The sequence below is a fragment of the Momordica charantia genome (assembly GCF_013281855.1).
Source record: "Momordica charantia cultivar OHB3-1 chromosome 1 unlocalized genomic scaffold, Mcharantia_2.0 BLBB01000001.1, whole genome shotgun sequence".
NCBI lineage: Eukaryota > Viridiplantae > Streptophyta > Magnoliopsida > Cucurbitales > Cucurbitaceae > Momordica > Momordica charantia.
Genome location: NW_028275157.1, coordinates 12,788,211 through 12,813,111, shown reverse-complemented (window position 1 = coordinate 12,813,111; position 24,901 = coordinate 12,788,211). Strand labels below are relative to the sequence as shown.

General features: G+C 34.2%; 3 protein-coding genes across 3 annotated transcripts; all 3 read left to right on the top strand.

The window, feature by feature from the left end:
* The first annotated feature begins 255 nt into the window (after positions 1-255).
* On the top strand, positions 256-2,057 carry LOC111023137 (Tmem18). Its single transcript, XM_022300496.2, is given in 5 exon segments — positions 256-526; positions 528-584; positions 719-824; positions 1,463-1,611; positions 1,750-2,057. Coding segments are annotated over 5 exon segments (492 nt in total). The 5' UTR covers positions 256-442; the 3' UTR covers positions 1,846-2,057.
* A 4,109-nt stretch (positions 2,058-6,166) lies between these two features.
* On the top strand, positions 6,167-8,180 carry LOC111023154 (hydroxycinnamoyl-CoA:piscidic acid hydroxycinnamoyltransferase-like). The gene is made up of 2 exons (XM_022300519.2): positions 6,167-6,998; positions 7,466-8,180. Exons 1-2 carry the CDS (start codon positions 6,205-6,207, stop codon positions 8,049-8,051), a joined length of 1,380 nt encoding a protein of 459 aa, XP_022156211.2. The 5' UTR covers positions 6,167-6,204; the 3' UTR covers positions 8,052-8,180.
* A 12,321-nt stretch (positions 8,181-20,501) lies between these two features.
* LOC111023192 (hydroxycinnamoyl-CoA:piscidic acid hydroxycinnamoyltransferase) lies at positions 20,502-23,265 on the top strand. Its single transcript, XM_088123915.1, has 2 exons — positions 20,502-21,053; positions 21,959-23,265. The coding sequence occupies exons 1-2, from the start codon at positions 20,502-20,504 to the stop codon at positions 22,343-22,345; spliced, it is 939 nt and encodes a 312-aa protein (XP_087980041.1). The 3' UTR covers positions 22,346-23,265.
* The last annotated feature ends 1,636 nt before the right edge of the window (positions 23,266-24,901 follow it).

The following is a 24,901-nucleotide window of genomic DNA, read 5'->3' as shown; positions in this document are numbered from 1 at the left end:
CTTAATATTCACCCACTTAAAACTCATATTAGCATATTAATTCCACTCATTTTAAGGTTCACACTATCCAATTATTAATTCACAGTGAAAGTCAATTAAAAAAAAAGGTCTAATGGCGAAACCATAAATTTTACATTTTCAGAACTAAAATGAAGTAGTTCTCAAATATTAACAATTAAAATATACATTTTAAAAGTTTTTTAACCAAAATAAATAATTCATAAAAATTTAGGGAAAAAAAAACGAAGGAGATTCTTTTCGGCGGTGTTGAGAGCAAAACGCTGCCGTTTCATATTTCGATTTCAGATCCGAGCAAGAAATTGGGTCGAAGAAGAACCCCGAAGATTATCCGAAGATCGAGAAGACGAAATCCGAGACTGAGACTGTAAACTCCATTATCAAGAAATTGGGTTTTTTGGAGCTTCAATTTGATTTTTACTTGATGGAGGAGTTGCGATCCGCAATGGAGGAACATATGGACCAAATGGCGGATCTGATTCACAAATTATCCTCCGAACTCCGATCCCGGTCTTCGTCCCGCCGTCGATAATTTCATCGGTTTCTTCCACGCCATTGGCTGGAAGGTACTCCCCTACTCTCTCCTTTTAGACCACATGAAATTTATTTATGTTTCCTTTGGAGTTTGTTTTTCAATCTGGAACTGTGTGAATTTAAGTATTCGAAATCAAATTTGTTTATATGTTTCAACGTTTTGCAGGAACCTTGGTTGATGGGGTTACTGGGTTTTCATGCCTTGTTGCTGATAATCACTATTGTTACCAGGAAGCGTACCAATTTCCAGATGTTCTTGTTCCTTCTTGCACGTATGATTATTACTTCCATTTGCTCTGTATCTGTGCTTTTGCAATGTTGAAATGTTTTGTTGCTGTTCTGTTCATATTGCATCCTCTTTACTGGCGAAGTAGTAAGATTTGGTCTAGCCATCTAGGTTATGAAAATTTACTACTTTTTGAGCTTGGAGACGAATTCTGAGGTTTAATTATCTTTTGGGAATTATTGCTGTGTTCACATTGCAATCAGAGAATTATATTTGCGAACTGGAATTTATGTTGGTGATCAATGTTTCATATACTTGTGTAATTTCCAACCTTCAGATATTTGTTTAAACTTTAATCCTGTTGTATTTCTGACTATTGTAAATTAATTGATCTCTCTATTTTTCAATCTCATTCTGCTTGTTGTAGAAAGTATAAGGTGGAAGATCAAATGTTTTAAATGTCATTTCCTTCACATTCAGTTCATGTTCACATTTTCATATATTGAGAATGGCCTACCCTTTCAGGGAGAAGAAATCCTTTTTGCATACAACAAAAATTCTTTCATGCTTATAATTTCAATGTTAATACATGCCTGTGGATACAGTTTATATTAACATTTTATAGGTTCATATGAAGATTTGCATTAATTTCTCAATTCTCATTTTAAGAGGTCCTTTTTGCAGTGGCTGGTGTATACTTTGCTGAAAGAATCAATAGAATCCTGAGCAAAAACTGGAAGAATTTTGCCACCCAGAACTATTTCGATCCAAATGGAGTTTTCCTATCGACACTCTGGTCTGGGCCGCTGCTTGTAATTTCGATGATAATCCTGGCAAGTGCTTGTGGTTACTTGTTTTTCTCAAGCCCCTAATAGACCCCAACATCTCCAATCACTCACTCTTGAATGAAATTGCTTTTCGTTTTCTGGTTTAAGAACATCTAACTGAACTCTCTCATTTCTGTATGGCAGATAAACACACTCTTGACTTTATGCTTTCTAGTGGTTAGATGGAAAAGAGCCGAGCTTCAACACCGTGCAAGACTTTCGCAGAGTAAAGAAGATTAACCCCCAGAAGTGAAGTTTCTTTAGCTTTAATGTCTTTTGCTGATAGTTTGTAGCTATACCATATCCTTTACTGAGACTATTAGACTGATACGAGCAGAATGTGAGGAGCGGTTTTGTTTACACCTTTTCTCTTATTTATTGAATAGCCTACGTAGATATTATTGTGATCAAACTTTATACCACATTCACTTCATATAGCTTGAATTTCACCATTGAGTAGTCTTTTCAGTTATTTACTTTAAAAACGACATTTCAACATCGATACAGACGATAAAATGTAGATGGAATGCTGAAAATGTTGATGCCCTAGGTCAGTTGTTAGATCACCATGAGAGCTTACACCATTTTTGACCAACTTGGATCATTTGCAATTACTTTTCTACTTTTACGTAGGGGTGTTCACGAATTAGAAGGATTTTAGGGACCAACCCGAATTTTTGGGTTGATGAAATATTGTAACCCGAAAGACCCGAAGATAGTCTGCAACCCAACCCAACCCTTATATTTTTGGGTCGGGTCAGGTTGGGTTCTCGGGTTGCTAAGAAATTTTGTGCAGAAGAGACCAGAGGGAAGAAATTGGGAGATCGGATCCCAAAACCCAGAAATTCAACAAGCACCATGTTCATCAACATCCCCACAATCTCCAAGTTCATCGTCACTCCCAACATTCTCCGTCGTTATCAAATGCGAAGGAATTCGGCCCTCCTCCTCCCGAAATCCGGCGACACCCTCTCCGACGACTTAGAGATCCAAATCGAAGCCTACGTCACTAGAGAGAAATCGAAATCTCCCAAATCAAAAAATCTAGAAATTAGTGAGATGAAGAAGATGAGGGAATCGAGATGGCTAACAAATGAGAGGGAAGGAAGGGAAGAAGAGGAGCGGAGATGAAGGAAGGGTGAAGGAAGGGAGACGAGGGAGGGAGTGAGAACATGAAAGAGATGGGAAACGGAGACGAGGGAGGGAGTGAGAACATGAAAGAGATGGGAAGAAGATGAGTGAGAGATGATGGAAGGGAGACGAGGGAGGGAGTGAGAAGAAGAGAGGGAGGGGAAGAAGATGAGTGTGGAAGGAGGTGACTACCAAAAAAGAAAACCCTAATTGATAAGGGGACGTTTGTTTTTTGGGAATGTAGATGCCTGACATTTTCACATGCTTGGAATATCATATGCCTGAAATTTTAAGGATATTTGGGAATATTTTTGATAACCATGTTTGTTTTGCAGGATTTATTCATGGGAATATTGTAAATTTATGTAATTTTCCAAAAATGCCCTTAGCGGTCATCGTATAATTTATAGTTAAATTTAATATTATTGGAATTCATATAAAAATTGTAATTTTATTTATTTAATATTATATTTTTATTTCAATTTTAGTTTATGTTTGGTGACGGTTGGATGAGTAAAATAAACGAAAGGCACCCTAGATTTGAATTAAAAACAAATTAAGATATAATACCATTGACTAATGTTTATTTTATATATAAATATAGCATATAAATAAAATTATATTTAGACATTGATCAATGAATTAGTGCATACATTTATTTTTAAAATAAGATAAAATAAATGAGAAATAAATATTATTGAACAAAAATGACGAGTGACAAAATTGTCAAAAGAAGATTCCCTCGAATCTTAGAAACCCATGTTACAGGAGGGCATATAAAGTTGCTCAGACGCCTCCCGTATAGACATCCTAGGATGTCCGGGCATCTAAGAATGTCTGGGAATCCAACATTCCTATCAAACAAACACAGACATCTGGACGACCATCCCATGAAACAAACGCCCCTAATTGTTAATATATATATATATATATATATGTAATTTAATGGTGGTTCGGTTTGGTTCGAGTTAGACCGAGAAAAAAACCTCCTAACTCATGAACCAAACCGAAATTTAATTTAAAAAAAATTCAACTCAACTCAAATCGAAAATTTTTCTAACCCAACCCAAACCTTGTCCGAGTTGTTCGGGTCATCGGATTTTTTGAACACCCCTATTTTTACTCTCTCTCACAGTTGATATGATTTTATGATAAAATATTATAAATTTATATTTAGTTTTAAATTTTTTAACTTTATTTTGTCATTAATAATTAATATCAATAGAATTTTAAAACATTATTCATGATTATTAAATATTATAATAATAAAAATTATTAATATTTTATATTAAATGAGGATGGCTATAATAAAAAAAATATTTTAGTGGATATAATTCATTTTAATTATTTATTATTCATTAATATTAATATTAAATAAATGGTTAGGATAAACAAAAATACTATCAATAATATAGCAATAAAATAAATCAAACTATATTATTGTTGTAATTAAAAAATTAGCACAACAATATATTTGTAATTAGCGAGGAAGAATAAAAATGTATACTAGCAATTGTCTTATATCCGATTCAAATTCTGATTCCAGACAGTTTTAGTAAACAACATGAAAGGAATTCTGATTTCGATTCCATAAAATTTTTGGTAAACAACATCAAAGGAACAACATTCTAATTTCGATTGATTTGATTTCTGTTGATGATGGAATTCAGCTACACGAAATTCTCTCGGGACCGTGCACCAACCCTCTAGATATGAAAAGGGACCAAATCAACTTGCAAAACGAAACTACCCTAAGACCGGTATGGCTTTACCACACGGAGCTCCGATGTCTAAGTTAGATTTTGATTATCAAGTATAGAGTATGGGAGTGTGGGATATGTTTTGCGTACCTCCTAGTCTTTGGCCTCCTCCCTATTTATAGTTGCTTAACTCTTATTCCTTTAGGGCTTGCAGGAGTCAAATTTAGGGTATTCGGTCCATTCGGGCTCTCGGGCCCGTATTACCTCCCTAGCCCTAATGCCTATTCTACACTTTTATAATCATGGAAGCAATTAATTTTCATTCACTTGCCTTTGCAAACAATTAATTTTCATTTATAAATTTAATTTTCTAACCATTAAAAAAAATTAAAATTAAAAAATAAAAGATTAATTTAGAAAATGAAAAGTCATAAATTTTGAAATGAAAGGTTTATGATGAATGTAATTTTTTTTAATTTCTGATTGGCCATTAATATTTTAGTTGGTAAAATTATCCCTATTTTTTTTTTTTTTTGTAATTATAAGAACAATTAATTTTTCTTTCCTGATTTAACTTTCTAATTGTTATAAAAAGTCAAAAATAAAAAATAAAAGATTAACTTAGAAAATGAAAAGTCATGAATTTTAAAATGAAAGGTTTGTGTTGAATGTAAAAAATATATTTTTCTAATTTTGATTGACCATTAATATTTTAGGTGGTAAAACTATGCCTATTATAATTTTTTTGTAATTATGGAAGCAATTAATTTTCATTTACCAATTTAATTTTCTAACCCTTATGAAAAGTCAAAAATAAAAAATAAAAAATTAACTTTGAAAAAGAAAAGTAATGAATTTTAAGACGAAAGTTTTATGATGAATGTAAGAATGTTTTTTTGATTGGTCATTAATATTATAATTATAGGAGCAATTAATTTTTATTTATCAATTTAGTTTTCTAAGCCTTATAAAAAGTAAAAATAAAAAATAAAATACATAACTTTAGAAAATGAAAAGTCATTTTAGAAAATGAAAAGTCATGAATTTTAATAGAAAAGGTTTCATGAATATAAAAATGTTTTATTTTTTTTAATTATTGACTGACTATTAATATTTTAGGTGGTAAAATAATTCACAATTTTTTGTAGGTGGATGATATTTTGTAGATTTTTTTAATATATATTTATCAATATTTTTGTGAGATCATGAAAAGAAAAAAGATCTATTATGTACATGCTTGTTTAGGAAGAGTTTTTAATATATATTTATCAATACTTTTATATAGATACGTATCCTTTGCAAGATCTTTATTATTAATATTTTTTTAACAAAAATGGTGTCTTTCTCCTCTCATATCTCTATGAATTTATTTAGCAGATGACGAGTCACAATACTTACCAACTCACCTCTAATTTCTAAAGACATGTCTATTTTCTTATCAATAATTTAGTGGGATGTCATTTTTCTATTCTTAATTATATATTTAAGAAAAATACTTACGTAAACATCAACCACTAAGAATTACTATTGAAATTTTACGAGGTGGCATATTTCAAATGCAATATAAATCAATAAGAGATTTCGACTTTCTTTTTCAGTACAACAAATGTGAGAGTTTCAACCTCCAACTTAAAAGAAGGTAAAATTTATTAATGGTAGAATTATGCACTCAAGTTAGCTATAGCTATTACTAAATCAGCCCATAAATAATCATTCTTTCATTGTATATAAAGTGTATATGTGAGTTAGTAGAGCAAAGCAAAGCAAAATGGCAATGGCATTTCCAAGTGTAACCATTCATTCTTCATCTACAATCATCCCTAGCCACCCCACTCCCCATCGCACCCTTGCATTGTCAGAGAGCGACCAAGCAATGCTGGATGGTTATAGTTTCACCATTTATGTGTACAAAAAAGCTTTTGATCACCTTGATGCTTCTTCACTCGCCATGGATTCCATGAGAAACTCGTTGAGCAAGATATTGGTTCCATATTATCCTCTAGCCGGCCGTCTCCGGTGGATTGATGGCGGTCGGCTCGAGCTTGATTGTTGTGGCGCTGGAGTTCGATTCATCGAGGCCGAAGCTTTCGCTGATGCCAAGCTTGATGATTACGGTGACTTTGCACCGTCCGATGCGACGAGACAACTCGTTCCAAAGCCTGACCATCGCGCTCCCATCGAGGACCAACCATTGGTTCTTGTGCAAGTGACGAGATTCAGCTGCGGCGGAATTGTGATCGGCACTGCTATTTCTCACTTTGTGGTCGATGGGATTTCGGCCATTATGTTTGTCAACTTATGGGCGAGCATCACACAAGGGGAGAAGACGATAGAGAGTATTATCCCGAAGTGGCCAAACCACGAGAGAGACTTTCTACAACCAGTACTCGACCCCCCGCGCTTCCATCATCGAGAGTACGAATCACCTCCACTCCTGATCGGTCGTTCAGACGTCAAGGAGGAGCGAAGCAAAGAAACCACGGTTGCATTGCTAAAACTCGCAAAACACCAACATGAGAAACTGAAAAAGATGGCAAATGAAGGAAGTGCAACCCCTCAAAGGTAATTATCCGTACTTTAAAGCCACCGGCATGCATATGAATTAATTAGGAAGGAAAAAATGACCTTACAAGAATTCAAACACAGAATATCCTGCACTACCACTAAACGTCTTAAAAGATTAAATTTATGTACTATACTCAGTTTAATATTTTATTCATACTTTAAAGGCCTTTGATATGCAGTTATCAATATTAACTGAGGGAGGAAATGACATTGCAGCCGTTCAAGATACATAATCAACTACCACCAAATCCAAAAGATTAATTTGATGAGTTACAATAAATTTAATCTTTTACCCATACTTTAAAAGCTTCAAATAGCATAGTTGGGGAGAAAATGATGTTGCAAGGGTTCAAATACATAATCTCATGTTGATATGCTACCATTCGAGAACTAGCTACCATTGAACTAAAAAGATTAAATTGATGGGTTACGATAAATTTATTCTTTTATCTATATTTCAACAGACCATACACAAGATTTGAGGCCGTGGGAGGGCATATATGGGCGTGTGTCTGCAAGGCTCGTAGCAATACAACGAGATGTGAAAGTGACCAACCGACAGTGGCCCTTATCACTGCCAGTATTAGGCAACGAATACGGCCACCTCCCCCCGAAAGATTCTGTGGAAATGCAATTTTGTTGACTGTGACACCAATATGCAAGTTTGGGGATCTTATAAAGAACCCACTCAGTTATGCTGCAGGAAACATAAGAGAAGGAACATGGAAACTTACAGACGAATACATCAAGTCAGCTATTAGCTTTCTAGCAAGTAAAGAAAATGAGTTGGTAAAGGAGTGCTATCAAACTGAAGTAACTCCTTTTTGGGGCAACCCAAACCTGGACTTGGGGTGTTGGACCTCGATGCCAATTTACGATGCCGATTTTGGGTGGGGAAGACCGTCTTACGTCGGTCCGACTCCGTTGGTAGTAGAGGATGGATTGTCGATAATCATGCCGGGTCCAGACGATGGATCCCTCATCCTGATCATATGCCTGCAGACCAAGTGTATGAATGAGTTTAAGAAGTTGTTCTATCAACATTTATGAGCAAAACACGTCTCGAGTCAAATTGGTTTTACTTTAATGAGTGAGTATGTTTTCCTATGTTAAGTATCTTACAACTCTTTATATCAAATCAAGAGTTATCAAAATAAATTTGGTCTCCCATTCTTGATATGAATACTTTATCAAAAGTGTCATGACTTTAGGCATGAAACTCTTCATTTCTAATATTCAAGGGACATTTATCATTTATCGCCCCTAATCATTTAAATATTCCCGAGTGCATAATCACTGTACTAGAGAACTTGAAAGACTTTTATGCACATAACTCATTTCAGAAATCTCAAACTTACCTAAGATTGATCTCATAATATACTTTCACAATATAAAAGACATGTGCCTATAGACCTTAAATTTTTTCTATATTTTATTTCCTCACTTCTTCATTTTTTTTTTCTCTTTTTATTGATTTTTAATTGCAGTAAATGTTCTCTCAATAAATAAACAAAAACATGTAATTAATCCTCCTTTTTATGTTTTCCCTCCAACCTAATGTCTTTATATACTTAGAGAGTTAAAATGGACATTTTATGCAAGGAAGATATTATCAATAAAGATTTGAACGAGTCTTGCTCCAAACACAATATTTTTTCGTCATCCAGCTCAAGAACAATTCAAACGGACCACCTCCATGCTATGGTTGTGTGGGTGGGGTTGTCGCACCTTGATAGTCAATTTGAAAAGAACACCTTACTGTCAATCTCTTTCTTATATGTGTTGGTATTGGTGTTAGATAGTCAATTAATTTCGTACTATTAAAGGGGATCAAATGAGACAGTCAAACGAAAAATAGGACACAGTAAAAGAAATGTGTATGTGGTCCATAAGTGCGACCACCACCCTATATCATGTTTCCACTAACCATGGCAACATGTGCACCTACCACCCCTCACACAAGTTTCAGTAGTCTCATGTAAGATGATTAAATTTAAACCTATAACAATTTAGAAACCTTATGCCCCTACTTTATTAATTAATAGTTTAGTATGGTGATAATTCTTATGTAATTGGTGGACAAGCTTTATTTAATTATTTATTTTTTTATAATTCTCAGAAAACAAAAATAAACAGGACAAGATGTGACCTTAAAACCCCAATAAAGCCTCCAGAATGGTTGAAAATATGGATGTCAGTTGTTTAATGAATGCTTAATGAAGGATTATTTTTTGTAGTACAACAAAAATGAAATAAATCGATTTTCTCAATATTATAGCATAAGACATAACTAGATGAGTTTTTTAGTATTTAAAATTACAATTCATGTAAAATATTGTTGAAGAAAATAAGATTAGTAATAATCTACGAGTCCAAATATCCTAATGGCATGTTGTAAAACATATAAATATAACTCATTCAATGAAATAAATAAAGATTAATACATTAAAAACAGCAATCTCAACATAAACAAACAAAAAATAGGAAAAAAAAACACCAGTAGTTTCCTGTGCAAACCTGGATAAATATTTAAATTTATCTCATAATCATTCAAAGAATAATTTAAAAAACGAAGTAGGGAAGGAAACAAAAATTTGTAAAGGATTAGAATTATCTTAAACTATTAAATAGATCACTAAACTGCCAAAAGATGTGCAGTTAGTGTTAGATATCCAATATATGAATTAAATTTATCCATTCCATTAGTTTTAGTTTTTTGGTTGAGGAGTAGTTTATTCATTCTTAAAAGTACATACGAATGATTCCATAGTTCAATTGTTAGATCACATGAGAGCTTACGCCACTTTTTGACCAACTTGGATCATTTGGAGTTTGTTTCAAAAGAAGCTACAAAGGCCACATATTTTGCTTCTTATCTGTTGAGATTTCAGAGGAGGAGCTGCTGCAACGTGCCTTGTTTTTACCATAAATTTGGGAGTTTTTTCTCTTCCTTCAGTGTTCAAATTTTCTCTAAGAAACTGCTTCTTTCACCTTTGGTCCCCAATTTGTTGATTGTGTAACCTTCTTCGATTTTTTTTCTTTATCTTATTTGTCAAATTAAGCGTGTCTCAACGTGATTGCAATAAGAAACCACTCATATTTATTTTTTTATTAGGTTTTTATTGAGAAGAAAATTTTGGAGTTGTTAGAAATCATATCGAATGCGTCATCGATCACTAATTTAAAAATTTGAGGCACATAAACTAAGTTAGTTTCAAGAATAGTTTCTTCGTGCGGAAGAATCAACGCTTTTATAAGTGTTTATAGATGGTTATTGGTTACCACATTTAGTCTCCTATTATCGAAATGATTTATTTATTATAAGAAACAAGAACCAATCCTTTAAGTACAATAAAAATTCTTACTCTGAATTTGGCTGATAAGGACTATTTTTACTATTTTTAATTAAAATAATTAACTATTGTAATTTTTATTATTTTATAGGTTGCTTGCAATTACAGAAAAACCTTAATAGTTTTTTTCTTTTTTTTTTTTTATTTTGATAACAGAAAAAAAAAGGTAATTGCAAATATAACCCTGACTTAAAATAGAAGCCCAACCAAAATACGAATAAAGATCACATATACCCATATCAAGTTTATTAGTGAGTATACTTCATATTAGACTTATTACTCCGATCTTATTCCCTTATCGGCCTATCCAATCTCCTCCTCTCTCCCACTAAGGAGATGAAACGATGGGAAAGGGACTATCGGGGCCAGGAAGAGTGCCAAAGAGGGAGAGGGACGTTCTTCTTCTTTTTTTTTCTTTTTTTCTTTTTAACTACAACATCACCACTATTTTATAAAATAAAACTATCACGTCAGTTATTTTATTATAAAATATGCCACATCATTTTTCTTTTACGTTCGACTAATATTTAAAGGACTAAAATGAATTACTCCCTAAATACCTCAAGGATAAGCATGTCAAATTGTGAAATCTATAGGCTAAATTGAACTGGAGGACCAACAAGGTATTTTACTAAAAGAGAAAAAATAATAATAATTCATTCCTACATGTTCAAAAATCAACATCCTAACCCCAATGTACTGATCTATAAGGAAAGCTACCATATCTTTAAAAATAATTTGCAGCCCTACCCCATATTACAAATCATCAGTTTATAGACAAAAATCCCTGGATTACAAATCTTCACATGTAGATAAAACTCTAAGGAGTGGCACTGTACCAATACAATATTCATCGTCAAACCATATCCAAAACTCTATAAAGAAAGGCGATCGTGTGAAGAATAACAAAGTCTGTTCGAGATCATTTTTTCCACTCAATAATCAATATTAACAAACTTTCGAATGACGAAAAAGAAGAAGGCAGCCAAAAAATCTTCAAACTCAAAAAGAAAGAAGAAAAGAAAGAGACTTCAACATGCCTTGTTTTTTGTCATAAATTTGGGAGTTTTTTCTCTTCTTCTAGATATTCAAATTTTCTCTAAGAAACTGTTTCTTTTAAAGAAATTCAAATCAGTTTGATACAAATTGCAATGTATAATTCTTGTTATTCAATCTGAATAATACACCTCATGCTAGATAAATAGTACTTACACAATAAAAAATAGAAAGTGTACAACGGCTGACTTAATTTGGGAAACACAAATAAGGGAAGAACTAAGGGGATTTAAACAAATAATTACAATCAAATACGTCACAAATTAAGGGGGATTTGAGCACAATTGAAAAGGCAATACAGCTGTAATGGTCAATAAGAATGAATAACCTTCCAGTCATATTTTTTCCTTTTGTTACCGATTTGGGAAAATTAATGGCAGCTTCAAGGAAATAGCCCAATGACCTGTAATTTCAATTAACCCAAATTTCACATCTTTTATCCTCGAAATGGTGGGTATCTCATGCACTCCTAGTTTGCTCCTGAGGTCCTTAACCATGTACACGGTACCAACGTTGTCACATAGAAGTTGGGGAGGCTTTAAGATTTTTATTCCAATGTCTTTTAGAGAGAAAATGATCCAAGTTAGGTCTTGTAGTCGATGTCATTGCTCCAGCTCATGAGTCTGATCTTGCCACTGTTGTTTATTTCTTTGAGCTCTATGATATGCAGTTTGCTCCTAAGAAGATACATGATCCTGTGGTGCTCCTTCTTATGTTAGGTCATCCTGTGCCCAATCTACATTAGAAAAACCATAAACATTTAGGGAGCTATTTTTGTGGAAAATTAACCCATACCTTAGTGTTCCTTTGATGTATCTCAGTATCTGTTTCACTATCTTTTAAGTCTTTGTGCTTTGGTTCCTGTTGATGTTGGCAGACTTTATTTACTGCAAAAGTTATGTTTGGTCTGTAAGGGTCAAGTAATATAGTGATCCTACAATACTTCTATACTTATTTTGATCAACAAGATCATTGTTGTGTATGGATTGAAGTGGTTGTGGCTTCAATTGGAATGCTGAGATGAGTAGCTTCTAGCATTCCAGTTTGGCAGAGGAGGTCTTGAGAGTATTTAAATTGTGATATAGAAATTCATGTTGGAGTGTTTAACACTTCTAAGCCAAAGAAGTAACGAAGAGCTCCCAAATCCTATATGACGAACTCCGTGCCCAATTGGTGAATGAGGTCCTCCATCATTTTTGTATTTGTACTCATCACAATTATATCATCAACATAAATGAACATTATAATGAGAGATTGAATCAGTTTTGAGAATAAATAAATGGAAGACTCTCCCAGAGCTGCGAAACTAACGACTCTATTAGAAAGTCGAATTACTAACTTTTACACGAATTTTCAAACAGAATGAGATAATAGACTTACATCACGATATCTTTTTCTTCCTCATTCTGATTTTTGTTTTCGTATCACGGATCTTGGTTCGCGCTTTATGGCATTTCCACTATAAAAAAATAAAATACCGCAAAGGATTGTTCATGGAACTACTATCGAGATTCTTCGGACCATATTTCCTAGTCCTTTGGTTATCCCAACAATGGGGGATAACAACCGCTTATGCGGCCACTCCTTCTGAGGAGGCCCTATTTATTGGCCCATTACTTGTCCTATGAGGAGGACCCTGAGATGGCTCGGAGTAAGGATTGGAGAATCTGTGTGTAGAAGGTACTGGGAGAGTGTTTCAAACTATACTCTTGGAGCTTGCTTCAATCCATATAGCGATCGATTAAGTTTACACACAAGGTGAGACTTCTCTCGATGTTGGAATTCTGGTAGTTGGTTCATGTACACATCTTCCTTGACCATGGAAAAAGGCATTTTTCACATCAAGTTGTTTGAGACTCCAGTTGAAGTGGATGGCCAAGGCAATGATTAATTTAATTGTTGTAGGTTTAACCACTGGACTGAAGGTTTCATCATAGTCTACACCTTCAATTTGAGGCACTAATCGAGCCTTATATCTTTCGATACTGCCATCCTCCTTCAATTTTGTTTTAAAAATCCATTTGGATCCAACAATATTGGTGTGCGGAGGAGGAACAAGGTTCCATGGGTGGTTTTCTCCGAGGCTTCCATTTCTTCTTCCATGGCTTGCTTCCAATGTGGGACTTAAAGTGCTAACTTGTAGTTTTTTGGTTCAGCTACCAAGGCTCGGTTTGGGTGTGAAGTTACTGATATGTTGAGTAATTTGTATATTTTTGCTCTTGATTGCTTTGGTTGATAGGTCATTTGTGCTCTCCTCTTCCCTTTACATATTTGATGTTTTGAATACTCATTTTGGTCATTTGTGTGTCCTACTTCACTACCATTCTCATCGGTTTGTAATTTGCTAATTTGTTCCCCACAGATGGCTCATTGTCAAAGGGTAGTAAGTGAAGTCTGCTTGCTGGATTATGTGATGCAGTCTGTTATGTGATGCTTTCCGGATTGTTATTTGACTTTTTCTTAGTGTTAACCAAAGTTTTAAATATCGATGTCGATGGAAATGTCGAAGTCTCAATTTTCTGGAAATATCAATAAAAGGTTGATGTGAATGGATATTTCTATAAAAGTTATAGAAATTAAAAATTGTAAAAGATATTTAAATTAACAAATTAATATTTTCTTTCTAAATAAGTTTAAAAAATAATTTTTTTTGATACAACATGGGGGGCGGGGGTTCAAACTCATAAACTCTTGGTCAGAGATAGGTGCCTAACCATTTGAGCTATGCACGGTTTGGCAAGTTTAAAAAATAATTAATATTAATGTATATATTAGTGACATTTTGTTGATATTTTTCATATTTTATCGATTTTTTTATACTATTATGAAAATATCGATTTATCCTTTATGTCGATGTTGAACCCTTGAAAACATGGATATGTTGATGGAAATGTCGATGTGTCGACGGATATTTAGGAAACCATGTGTTAACCCACCCTTCATATCTTGTAAGTTCACAAATGGAAAGATCTCTCTCTTTCTACATTGTTAGCTGTGTTATCAAAAGGAAAAATAATTTTATCAAAAATAACATGTCTAGATATGTATATTCTATTAATGAAATGATCCAAACATCTATACCCTTTATGTTCGGTACTATAGCTTAAAAAGACACAAGAGAACTTATAATTTGCTATAATTCCTTAAGTAAGGATAACATTTACACCCAAACACCTTTAAGGCACCATATAGTCGGGATTTTTCCGAAAAAGCAGAAAGGAATTTGGATATCAAGCGTCTTGCTAGGCATCCTATTAATGAGATAAACCGTTGTTAAGAAAGCATTCACCCAATATTTTGTGGGCAATTTTGATTGGAATAAAAGAATTAATCCAGTCTCAACTATGTGCCTATGTTTTATTTCCGCTACTCCATTTTGTTGTGGGATGTGTGGGCAAGAAAATTGGTGAAAAGATGCCACGTTTTTCAAAGAGATGTTGAGTGCTATGGAGTTAGATTCTCCTCCTCCATCACTTTAAAAAATCTTGATCTTTCTTTCAAATTGGTTCGCAACAAATTTTTGAAACTTAATAAAGCAAGACAAAAATTCTGATTTTTCTTTAACAGGTATATCCAACAATATCTAGAGAAGTTATCTACAAAACTAACGTAGTATCTAAAATTTTGACAAGAAGAGATAGGGAAGGTCCCCACAAATCACAATGAATCTTTTGTAAAGCAAATGATGCAATATGTAAGTTTGGCCTCGTGATTTCTAAGGGCTTTAATAAATTGATTGTAATTCGGATAGAGCGCTTTTGATAGCATTGCAACTCTAAAATCCATGTATTTACTTTCCAATCCTTTTGTTAGATGAAATACTTTGGTGGTTTCATCCAAAGCCTTCCTCGTTAAAGCTAACCTGTCACAAATAGATTTAATTAAACCTTTTTACATACTCTTTGAAATTGAGACTACCTTTTTTTAGGCTAACCAATGCTTCATTGAGATTGATTTCATTCTCCTTGGTCATGGTGAGGAGTTGTTCCTCCAAAGACATCCACGGTTGTCGAGCTGTATCAGTATTTTCGATCATGCTAAGGATTTCTTCATCACTGGTTCCCAAGAGCCAAAGACAAAAGTTCATCACTACTCCTCCAAGTAGAGTATTCGGGATTGCATTGTTTCTCTCCTTTGTTATCAGCGATGTATTCTTCTGGTGGCGTGTCATCAGTTAGATGTCCCTCAATGTCCATGATGAGAGGCAAAATCTGAGATTTCCAAAGAAGATAATTGGTGGAGTTTAATTTGATAGAAATCAGACTAGCAGATTGGTGAAAAAACTATATTGTAAGGGGCCATTGTTAGAATTTGAAGAAAGTGATTAGTTCTACTTTCGTCTAAGTATATCGATTCTGATACCATAATGAAGATTCAAATCAGTTTGATATATACAAATTACAGTATGTACTAATTCTTGTTATTCAATCTGAACAATACACCTTAGTCTAGAAAAATACTACTTACACGAACAAAAATAGAATTTGGGGAACACAAATAAGGGAAGAACTAAAAGGGATTTAAACAAAATAATTACAGCACAATTGAAAAGGCAATACAGCTGTAATGATCAATAAGAATGATTAACCTTCCAGCCATATTTTTTCCTTTTGTTATCGATTTGGGAAAATTAATGGTTGCTTCTCTGGTAAGGAAATTTTGATATTCTCATAAAGGGAGGATCCTACTGCAATAATTCTGCTGTACAAAATATCCAAATGAGGTGTAATTTCAATTAACCTAAATTTCACATATTTCACCCTTGGTCCCCAATTTGTTGATTATGTTTTTTTATTTTTTATTTTTGACTTACCTTATTGGTCAAATTAAACGTGTCTCAACGTGATTGCAACAAAGGACAACACATATTTATTATTTTTTTATTATATTTTTATTGAGAATAAAAATTTGGAGTTGTCACAAATCATATATATTGAATCTGTCATCGATTACTAATTTAAAAAAGTGAGGTACATAAACTAAGTTAGATTCAAGAATAGTTTGTTCGTGATGAAGTATTAACACCTTTGCAAGTGTCTTTTATAGATGGTTACTAGTTACCACGTTTAGTCTCGTATTATCGAAATGATTTATTTATTATAAGAAACAAAAGAACCGATCCTGTAGGTAAAATAAAAGTTCGTATTCTGACTTTGGTTGATAAAGACTATTTTTACTATTTGTAATTAAAATAATTAACTATTAATTGTAATTTTTATTATTTTATAGGTTTCTTGCAATTATAGAAAAAAATTAATAGTTAATTGCAAATATAGCCATCGCTCCCCCAAATGCAAAATGAAAAAGAATGGAAGCCCAACCAAGTGCAAATATGAAAGGGAATGGTCACTTATACCCATTGCATTGACATACCTAATATCAAGTTTATTAGTGGTATACTTCATACTAGGCCTATCACTATTTACGTAGTTACGTAAACATCAGCTACTAAGAATTACAATTGAAATTTCGTGGCATATTTTCAGGGACGCTCCACTTTTGGGAAGTACGGGTAAAATTAAAACAATGACAAAAGTATTTTTAATGAAACATCTTTCACCTGAAATATCGAAAATTCGAGTAACTGAAGCTGAAACAACTACTTTTGAAGTAACAGAAAGAAAAGCAAGGAGTGGGAGAGTTAGAGTCGAAAGAGGATCACTCACTTCTTTCTCTCATTCAAAACAGTGATATACTTCATACTAGAGGCCTATCACTCCGATGCCACCTTATCTCCCAGCTCCAATGTCCCTTCCCCCATTCTGACGCCCCCTTCCCTTATCGACCCCATCCAATCCCCCCTCTCTCCCATCTCCTTCGATGGGGTGGAGCTAATGGGGGAAGAGTGCCAAAGAGGGAGAGGAACAACGTTGGTACAGTAGGAAGTGGCTTCAGAGCGCGGTTCGAGTCACGGGAAAGGGAAGAAGGATGGGTGGAAAGAAGGGGGAAGGAGAGGGATTTCTTTTTTTAACTGCAACAATCACCTATTTTATAAAATAAAAACTATCACGTCATTTATTTTATTATAAAATATGTCACGCCAATTTTCTTTTAGGTTGCAGTTAAATGACTAAAGTGAAGTATTCCCTAACCCTTAAGGATAAACATGTCAAATTCTGAAACCTCGGGACTAAATAGAACTATTATCCAAACCTGAAGGACAAACAAGTAATTTACTAAAATAGAGAAAAATATATAAAAGAATCCATCCCTACATGTTCAAAAATCGACATCCTAACCCCAACATATCGACCTATCACAAAAGCTACCATATTTTTCAAAATAATTTGCACCCCTACCCCATATTACAAATCATTCATCATTTATAGACAAACCCCAATATCACAAATTGATCTTCACATAGAGATTAAACCCTAGAGAGCGACACCATACCAATACAATATTCATCATGAGAGTATATGCTACTATATATCCAAAATTCTCTAAAGAAAGGCTATCGTGCGAGGAACGGATGAAGCCTGGTCCGAGATCATGATCTTTTCCACTCAATAATTAACATTAACAAACTTTTCGAATGACGAAAAAGAAGAAGGTAACCGAAAAATCTACAAACTCAAGAAGACAGAAAAAGAGAGAAACTTTTTAAAGAAAATACTAAACCATTTAAAATGATTAAAAACTTAAAAGAAAAACAAAGACTTTGGGAAACAAATCTCATCAGGAACGCCCATCTCTCTCTCGTCTCTCTTTTTTAGGACTCGTTTGGTAACATTTCCGTTTCTTTTTCGCGTTTCCAAATTTTATTAAGAAACTTAAGCATTTTGCAATTAAATATGTTTCTTGTTTCTTTTTTTTTTTTTTGAAACATTCTTGTATAGAAATTTTGGAAACTATCCAAACAAGTAAAAATGTTTCTTGTTTCTGTTTCCAATTTGTTACAATACATAAATATAAATATTAATTGATCATCTTTGAATTCATAGGTGTTGGGCTATAAAATTCTATCTTTCTTTATTAAAAATGAAGAAATTCAAACAAGAAACAGGAACAATCTCGACTCAATTTTTGAAACGAGAAACAATAGTCACGAAGAGAGATGGACAGTAGAAACTTTTACTGACTTTTTAATGATGTGATATATTTTTACTGACTCAAAATTTTAGTGAGATTCACTTACGTATACAAGAAAAGTAGACCACGAAATTTTTAGAACGAGATCAGAGAGAGATAATGGAAAAATGGAAGAAGATTGGTACATTATTAATTATTTCGGGGTGGAAGAATAATCACATGACGAAATAGGTCCTAGAAAGCATAAAAACCAATAATGAAAAAATGGGGTTAGTAGGTCTTTGTAGTTATTCAAATTTGTAAGTTTAGCAGGCAATTGATTTAATTGAAAGTTCACAACGACATCTTAGTATCCGAGTATCTCCACAATGGTATGATATTGTCCGTTTTCAACATGACCATCACGACTTTGCCTTTGATTTTCACCCAAAAAACCTTATACCAATGGACTTTGTTTGCATCTCAGTTAGGAACCCAACAACTCTAACTTTTCATTCAATCTCCTTCTTCTTCTTGCATGTCCATATAGCTCGTGAAGGTAACTAGGCCGCATATTCTTTAACAAAATATGTTCTTATTTCCATTGTCTTCTTCTAGTCTCTTAATTTTCCTTCTTAACCTTAGTGTATCATCACAGAGGATTATATCTCCACAAAGGTCATTTCCTTATCTGGCGGGCATTCTTTTTAGTCTTGTTCAAACAAACAAATAGGGATAGTTCGGGTAGAAAAAGAAAGGAATTGAACCCAAATAAAGCATGTTACTTGTTGCCAATACGATTACCAAATTAAAGTTATTATCAACTTTATTATCATTGTCTTTTAACTTGTCATTGTTATTGTTATTATCATCGCCATCGTGTGGACCAAAATAAAGTTCGAATTTTTGAGGTGTGAATAAACCTCTAATATTCACACGTGGCAAAGTTGATCGAATATATATTTTTTAATTTTTGAAACTTAAAAATATATTTAACTTAATAACAAATAATTCACATTTTGTTTTGATATGGTTGATATTTTGTATATTTTTTCTTTTCTTATCAATATTTTTATGATATCATGAAAAGAAAAAAAGATCTGTCTCTTTCTCCTTTCTCTCCCTCTCTCCAAGCTTTTGTCCAAAACAATATTGCCAACACACCTCTCGCCACATATTTATACTTTTAGAGAGATGTCTTTTCTTATATTGAGTAATTTGATAGGATGTAGTTTTTCTATTCTTGATTATGTATTTAAGAAAAATATTTACGTAGTTACATAAACATCAGCTACTAAGAGTTACTATTGAAATTTCGTGGCATATTTTCAGAGACGCTCCACTTTTTGGGAAGTATGGGTCAAATTAAAACAATAACAAAAGTATTTTTAATGGAACATTTTTTACCTGAAATATCGAAAATTCGAGTAACTAAAGCTGAAACAGCTACTTTTGAACTAACAAAAAGAAAAGTAAGGAGTGGGAGAGTTAGAGTCCAAAGAGGATTCCTCACTTCTTTCTCTCATTCAAAACAGTGCATGAGTCTTTCATCTCACATAGTTCCTAAGCTCTGAGTGAAAAAAGAAAAAACTCACCTTCTTTCCTTTTCTCCTTCCTCACGCATATGTAGTTAACCGAATCCATTCTCGATTTCGAAAAAGTTAAATCCTTAACTTTTCGAGGAATGCACTATTTCAATTATAGTTCACTAATAGACCAAGGGATAAGTAACTCAACACATTTACATCCCGATAATGGGGATGTTTGGAATTCATATAGCAAGTTATCAATTAAATGCAATATAAGTCAATAAGAGAATTTCTACCCTTTTTTTTTTCCCTGAAGTACATCACTCCAACATACTCGATGTACTCCAGGGAAAAAAAAGGTATAAATTCTCCTATTGACTATCAAATAAATATGTTAGAGTGAGAGTAAGAACCTACAATATCAAAGGAAGAACAAAATATCTTAGTAGTTGTTAGCAAGAGCTCTTACTAAATTAGCACATAAACAATCATTCTTGTTTGTATATAAGGTGTTTATGTGACTTGGTAGAGCAGAGCAAAGCAAAATGGCAATGGCTTCGCCGAGTGTAACCCTTCATTCTTCATCTACAATCATCCCTAGCCACCCTACTCCCCATCGCACACTTACATTATCAGAGAGCGACCAAGCAATGTTGGAGGGTTATATTTTCATCATTTATGTGTACAAAAAAGCCTTTGATATTGATGCTTCTTCACTCACCATTGATTCCATGAGAAACTCGTTGAGCCAGATATTGGTTCCATATTATCCTCTAGCTGGCCGTCTCCGATGGATTGATGGCGGTCGTCTCGAGATAGATTGTTGTGGTGCCGGAGTTCAACTCTCCGAGGCTGAAGCTTCCGCTGATGCAAAGTTTGATGATTACGGTGACTTTGAACCCTCCGATGCGACGAGACAACTCGTTCCAAAACCTGATTATCGCGCTCCCATCGAGGACCAACCGTTGGTTCTTGTGCAAGTGACGAGATTCAGCTGCGGTGGGGTTGTGATCGGCATTGCTGTTTCTCACTTTGTGGTCGATGGGATTTCGGTCATTACGTTTATCAACTCGTGGGCGAGCATCGCACGAGGAGAGAAGACGGTAGAGAGTATTATCCCTAAGTGGCCAAATCACGAGAGAGACTTTCTACGACCAGTACTCGACCCACTGCACTTCCATCATCAAGAGTACGAATCACCTCCACTTCTGATCGGTCATTCATGCGTCGAGGAGGAGCGGAACAAACAAACCACCGTCGCATTGCTAAAACTCACAAAACACCAACATGAGAAACTGAAAAAGATAGCAAATGAAGGAAGTTCAATGTTACGGTAAACTCAATCTTTTATCCATACTTTAAAGGCCTACCTATGTGATTATTCAATATTAAATTTGGGGTGGAAAAATGACCTTACAGGAGTTAAAAACAGAACCTCTTGCACTACCACCAAACGACCAAAAGATTAAATTTATGGATTACAGTCAATTTAATCTTTTATTGATACTTCTCGATACGTAGTTATGAATATTAATTGGGGGAGGAAATGATTTTGTAGGAGTTCAAATATAGAATTATCTACTATACCACTGAATCCAAAAGATTAGATTGATGAGTTATAGTAAATTTAATCTTTCATCCGTATCTTAAATGCCTCCATGGAGTAGTTTGAGAGAAAATGACTTTGCAAGGATTCAAACACATACATAACCTTACGTTCTGCTACCACATGAAACTACCTATCATTAAACTAAAAAGATAAAACTAGTGGTTTACGATAAATTTGATCTTTTATCTATATTTTAATAGACCATACACAAGATTTGAGGCCGTGGGAGGGCATATATGGGCGTGTGCTTGCAAGGCTCGCAACAGTACAACAACATGTGAAAGCGACCAACCGACAGCGGCCCTTATCACGGCCAGTATAAGGCAGCGGATAAGGCCACCTCCCCCTGAAGGATTCTGTGGAAATGCAACTTTGTTGACTGTGACACCAATATGCAAGTTTGGGGATCTTATAAAGAATCCGCTCAGTTATGCTGCAGGGAAAATAAGAGAAGGAACATGGAAACTTACAGACGAATACATCAAGTCGGCGATTAGCTTTCTGGCGAGTAGAGAAATTGAGTGGATAAAAGAGTGGTATCGAACTAAAGCAACTCCTTTCTGGGGCAACCCAAACCTGGACTTGGGGTGCTGGACCTTGATGCCACTTTACGATGCCGATTTTGGATGGGGAAGACCATCGTACGTCGGTCCGATTCCGTTGGTAGTCGATGATGGGTGGTCGATAATCATGACGGGTCCAGATGATGGATCTCTCGCCGTGGTCATATGCCTGCAGACCAAGCATATGGATGAGTTTAAGAAGTTATTCTATCAATATTTGTGAGCCAAATTGATTTTATTTTGATGAGCGAGCATGGTTTTTAAGTAAATTACAAGTTTTTAAATCAAATCAATAGCTATCAACATAAATTGTCTTTCATTATTGATACGAATATTGAAACGAAACTGTCATAACTTTGAGCATGAGATTCGCTAGAGAACTTGAAAGAACTTTTATTGACAAACTCTTTCGAAAAATCTCAATGTGCTAAAATTGATCTTATAATATACTTCCACCGCATAAAAGAAATGTCTCTATAGACCTTAAATTTTTTCGATATTTTAATTTCTCATTTCTGTTTTTTTTTCTTTTTATTGATTTTTAGTTGCAGTAAATTTTCTTGGAATAAATATACAAAAATATGTAATTAATAGGCAACCTCTTTCCCTCCTTTCTATGTTTTCACTCTCCATCATAGTGTCTTCATATTTAGAGAGTTAAAAGATAGATCACATTCCATACAATGAAAATATTGTCGACAAAGACTTGCTCTAGACACGATAATTTTCATCATCCAGGCTCAAGCCCAATTCAAACAAACCAGGCCACCTCCATGGTGTGGTTGTGGAAGGTTGGGGATGTTGCTACTCGATAATCAATTTTGAAACAACTTATTTTCGATCTCTTTCAGATATGTGCTAGTGTCGGTGCTAGATGATCAAATTAATACGCTACCCCATATCATGTTTCCACTAGCCTTGATCAAATTGGCAACATGTGCCTCTGCCCCGTACAGGTTTCAGTCTATACGCATGATCAAATCCTTACCTATAACCACTTAGAAACTTTATGCCTCTACCCTATTAATTAATAGTTAAGTATGGTTCTTGTGATGCTCATGATTCTTATGTAACTGGTGGACGACCTTTATTTAATTATTCATTTATAATTCTCAAAATAAAAAAAAATTAAACAGAGCTAGATGTAGGCTTAAAACCTTAATGAAGCCTCCAGAATGGTTGAATGGATGCCGGTGGTTCAATGAAGGATTTTTTTTTTTTTTTTTTTTGTAGTACATCGGAATGAAATATGAGAATACGAACTTTCGACCTTAAGTTAAGCAGTAGCTAGATATCAATTTATTTCTTAGTTATACTATGTGTGCATTAATCCAGTCGTTAAAATGTAGTAGCAGTTATCGATTTTCTCAATTATAATAAATAGTGCATAAGGACATAACCAGCTGAGCTTTTAGTATTTGGAACAATTCATATAAAAGATATCATTCAAGAAAATAAGATCAACAATAATCTCTATGAGTCCAAATATCCTAATGGCATGTTGTAAAACATATAAACATAACTCACATATTCAATGAAATAAATCGTCATGAAAAAACAACATTCTTAACGTAAACAAACAGAATAAAAGGAAAAAATAAAATCCAGTAGTCTCCTATGCATGGGTAAATATTTAAATGTATCTTATAATAGTTCAAAAATAATTAAACAAAAAAGCGGAAATATAGAAGGAAGCCAAAATTTATGAGGAGATTAGAATTACCTTTCCTTATGATTCTTAATCTATCTATTGATGAAATCAAATTCGGGTATCTCTCTTATTCGATTCTTCTTGATATTCCCTAGCTACTTATTCTCAGAAATCATGATAAGGCGTGGTTAACCTTCATGATTGAGGATTTCTAGTTAAGGAATATGAAAAAGATTAGATATAACCCAGTGGCAATTTCAAAGCGTAAATTTTGGTTCGAGAATAAACTCATAAAAGGTGCGAGTCTTTTGAAGATCCTCTGGCAAGAAGTTAAAGCCGTGAGGAAATATTTGTTTGTAGACTTCTTGGACCGAAGGTCAGTCGAATTCTGGTTCGATAGTTGAATCCACCATTGTAGTTTTGGTGAAATATCCATTGATTGGGGGCCTTGGCTGAAAAACCTTTGGCCTGACGATTTGAGAAAACGAGAAAGGATTCCTCGGAATAGTAGATCTTGAAGGAACGACCGCTGAAGCAGGACGCCTGTTTTTCGTTGTAGGGCCGAAAGGGCGGGAATTAATAGAGTTTTAAAAGATCTATTAATAGAGTTTACCGACCTTGTATCTGAAGATACGCTTGGGCGGCTACTCATGACTTCTCTAATTCTTGGGTATCTTACCTCAGAATTGAATTTACCCCAGAATTGAATTGTATTTCGACGTTTCCATCTGGAAATTCGGTGATTGATGCCTCTGTGCTAGTTCTTCTAGCGGGGGCTGTTACTCCTTATAGTTTCCAGATAGTGTTTCTGGAAATCTCATCCTAGTGAAGTGTCTTTGGAATGGTCATTGAAGATTTTTTGATATTGACTTCCATCAACATGGTGTAACCTTTTGGAGATACGCCAAGTGATTTTGGAGAAAGGTTTGTATGCATTAATTTGTAATAGATGCGATAAGAAACAGCAAACGGGAGAAAACCTTCTTTTAGCTCCAGCCCTTCAGAATGAACATCTAGACAAAGGACGTCCATGATGTTCTTATCTTGAAGAGAAACGGTAAGACCGGGTTTTGCAATTGAAGTATACCGGGCCTTGCACCAGGTTAGATTCAACGATCCCTAGCAAAG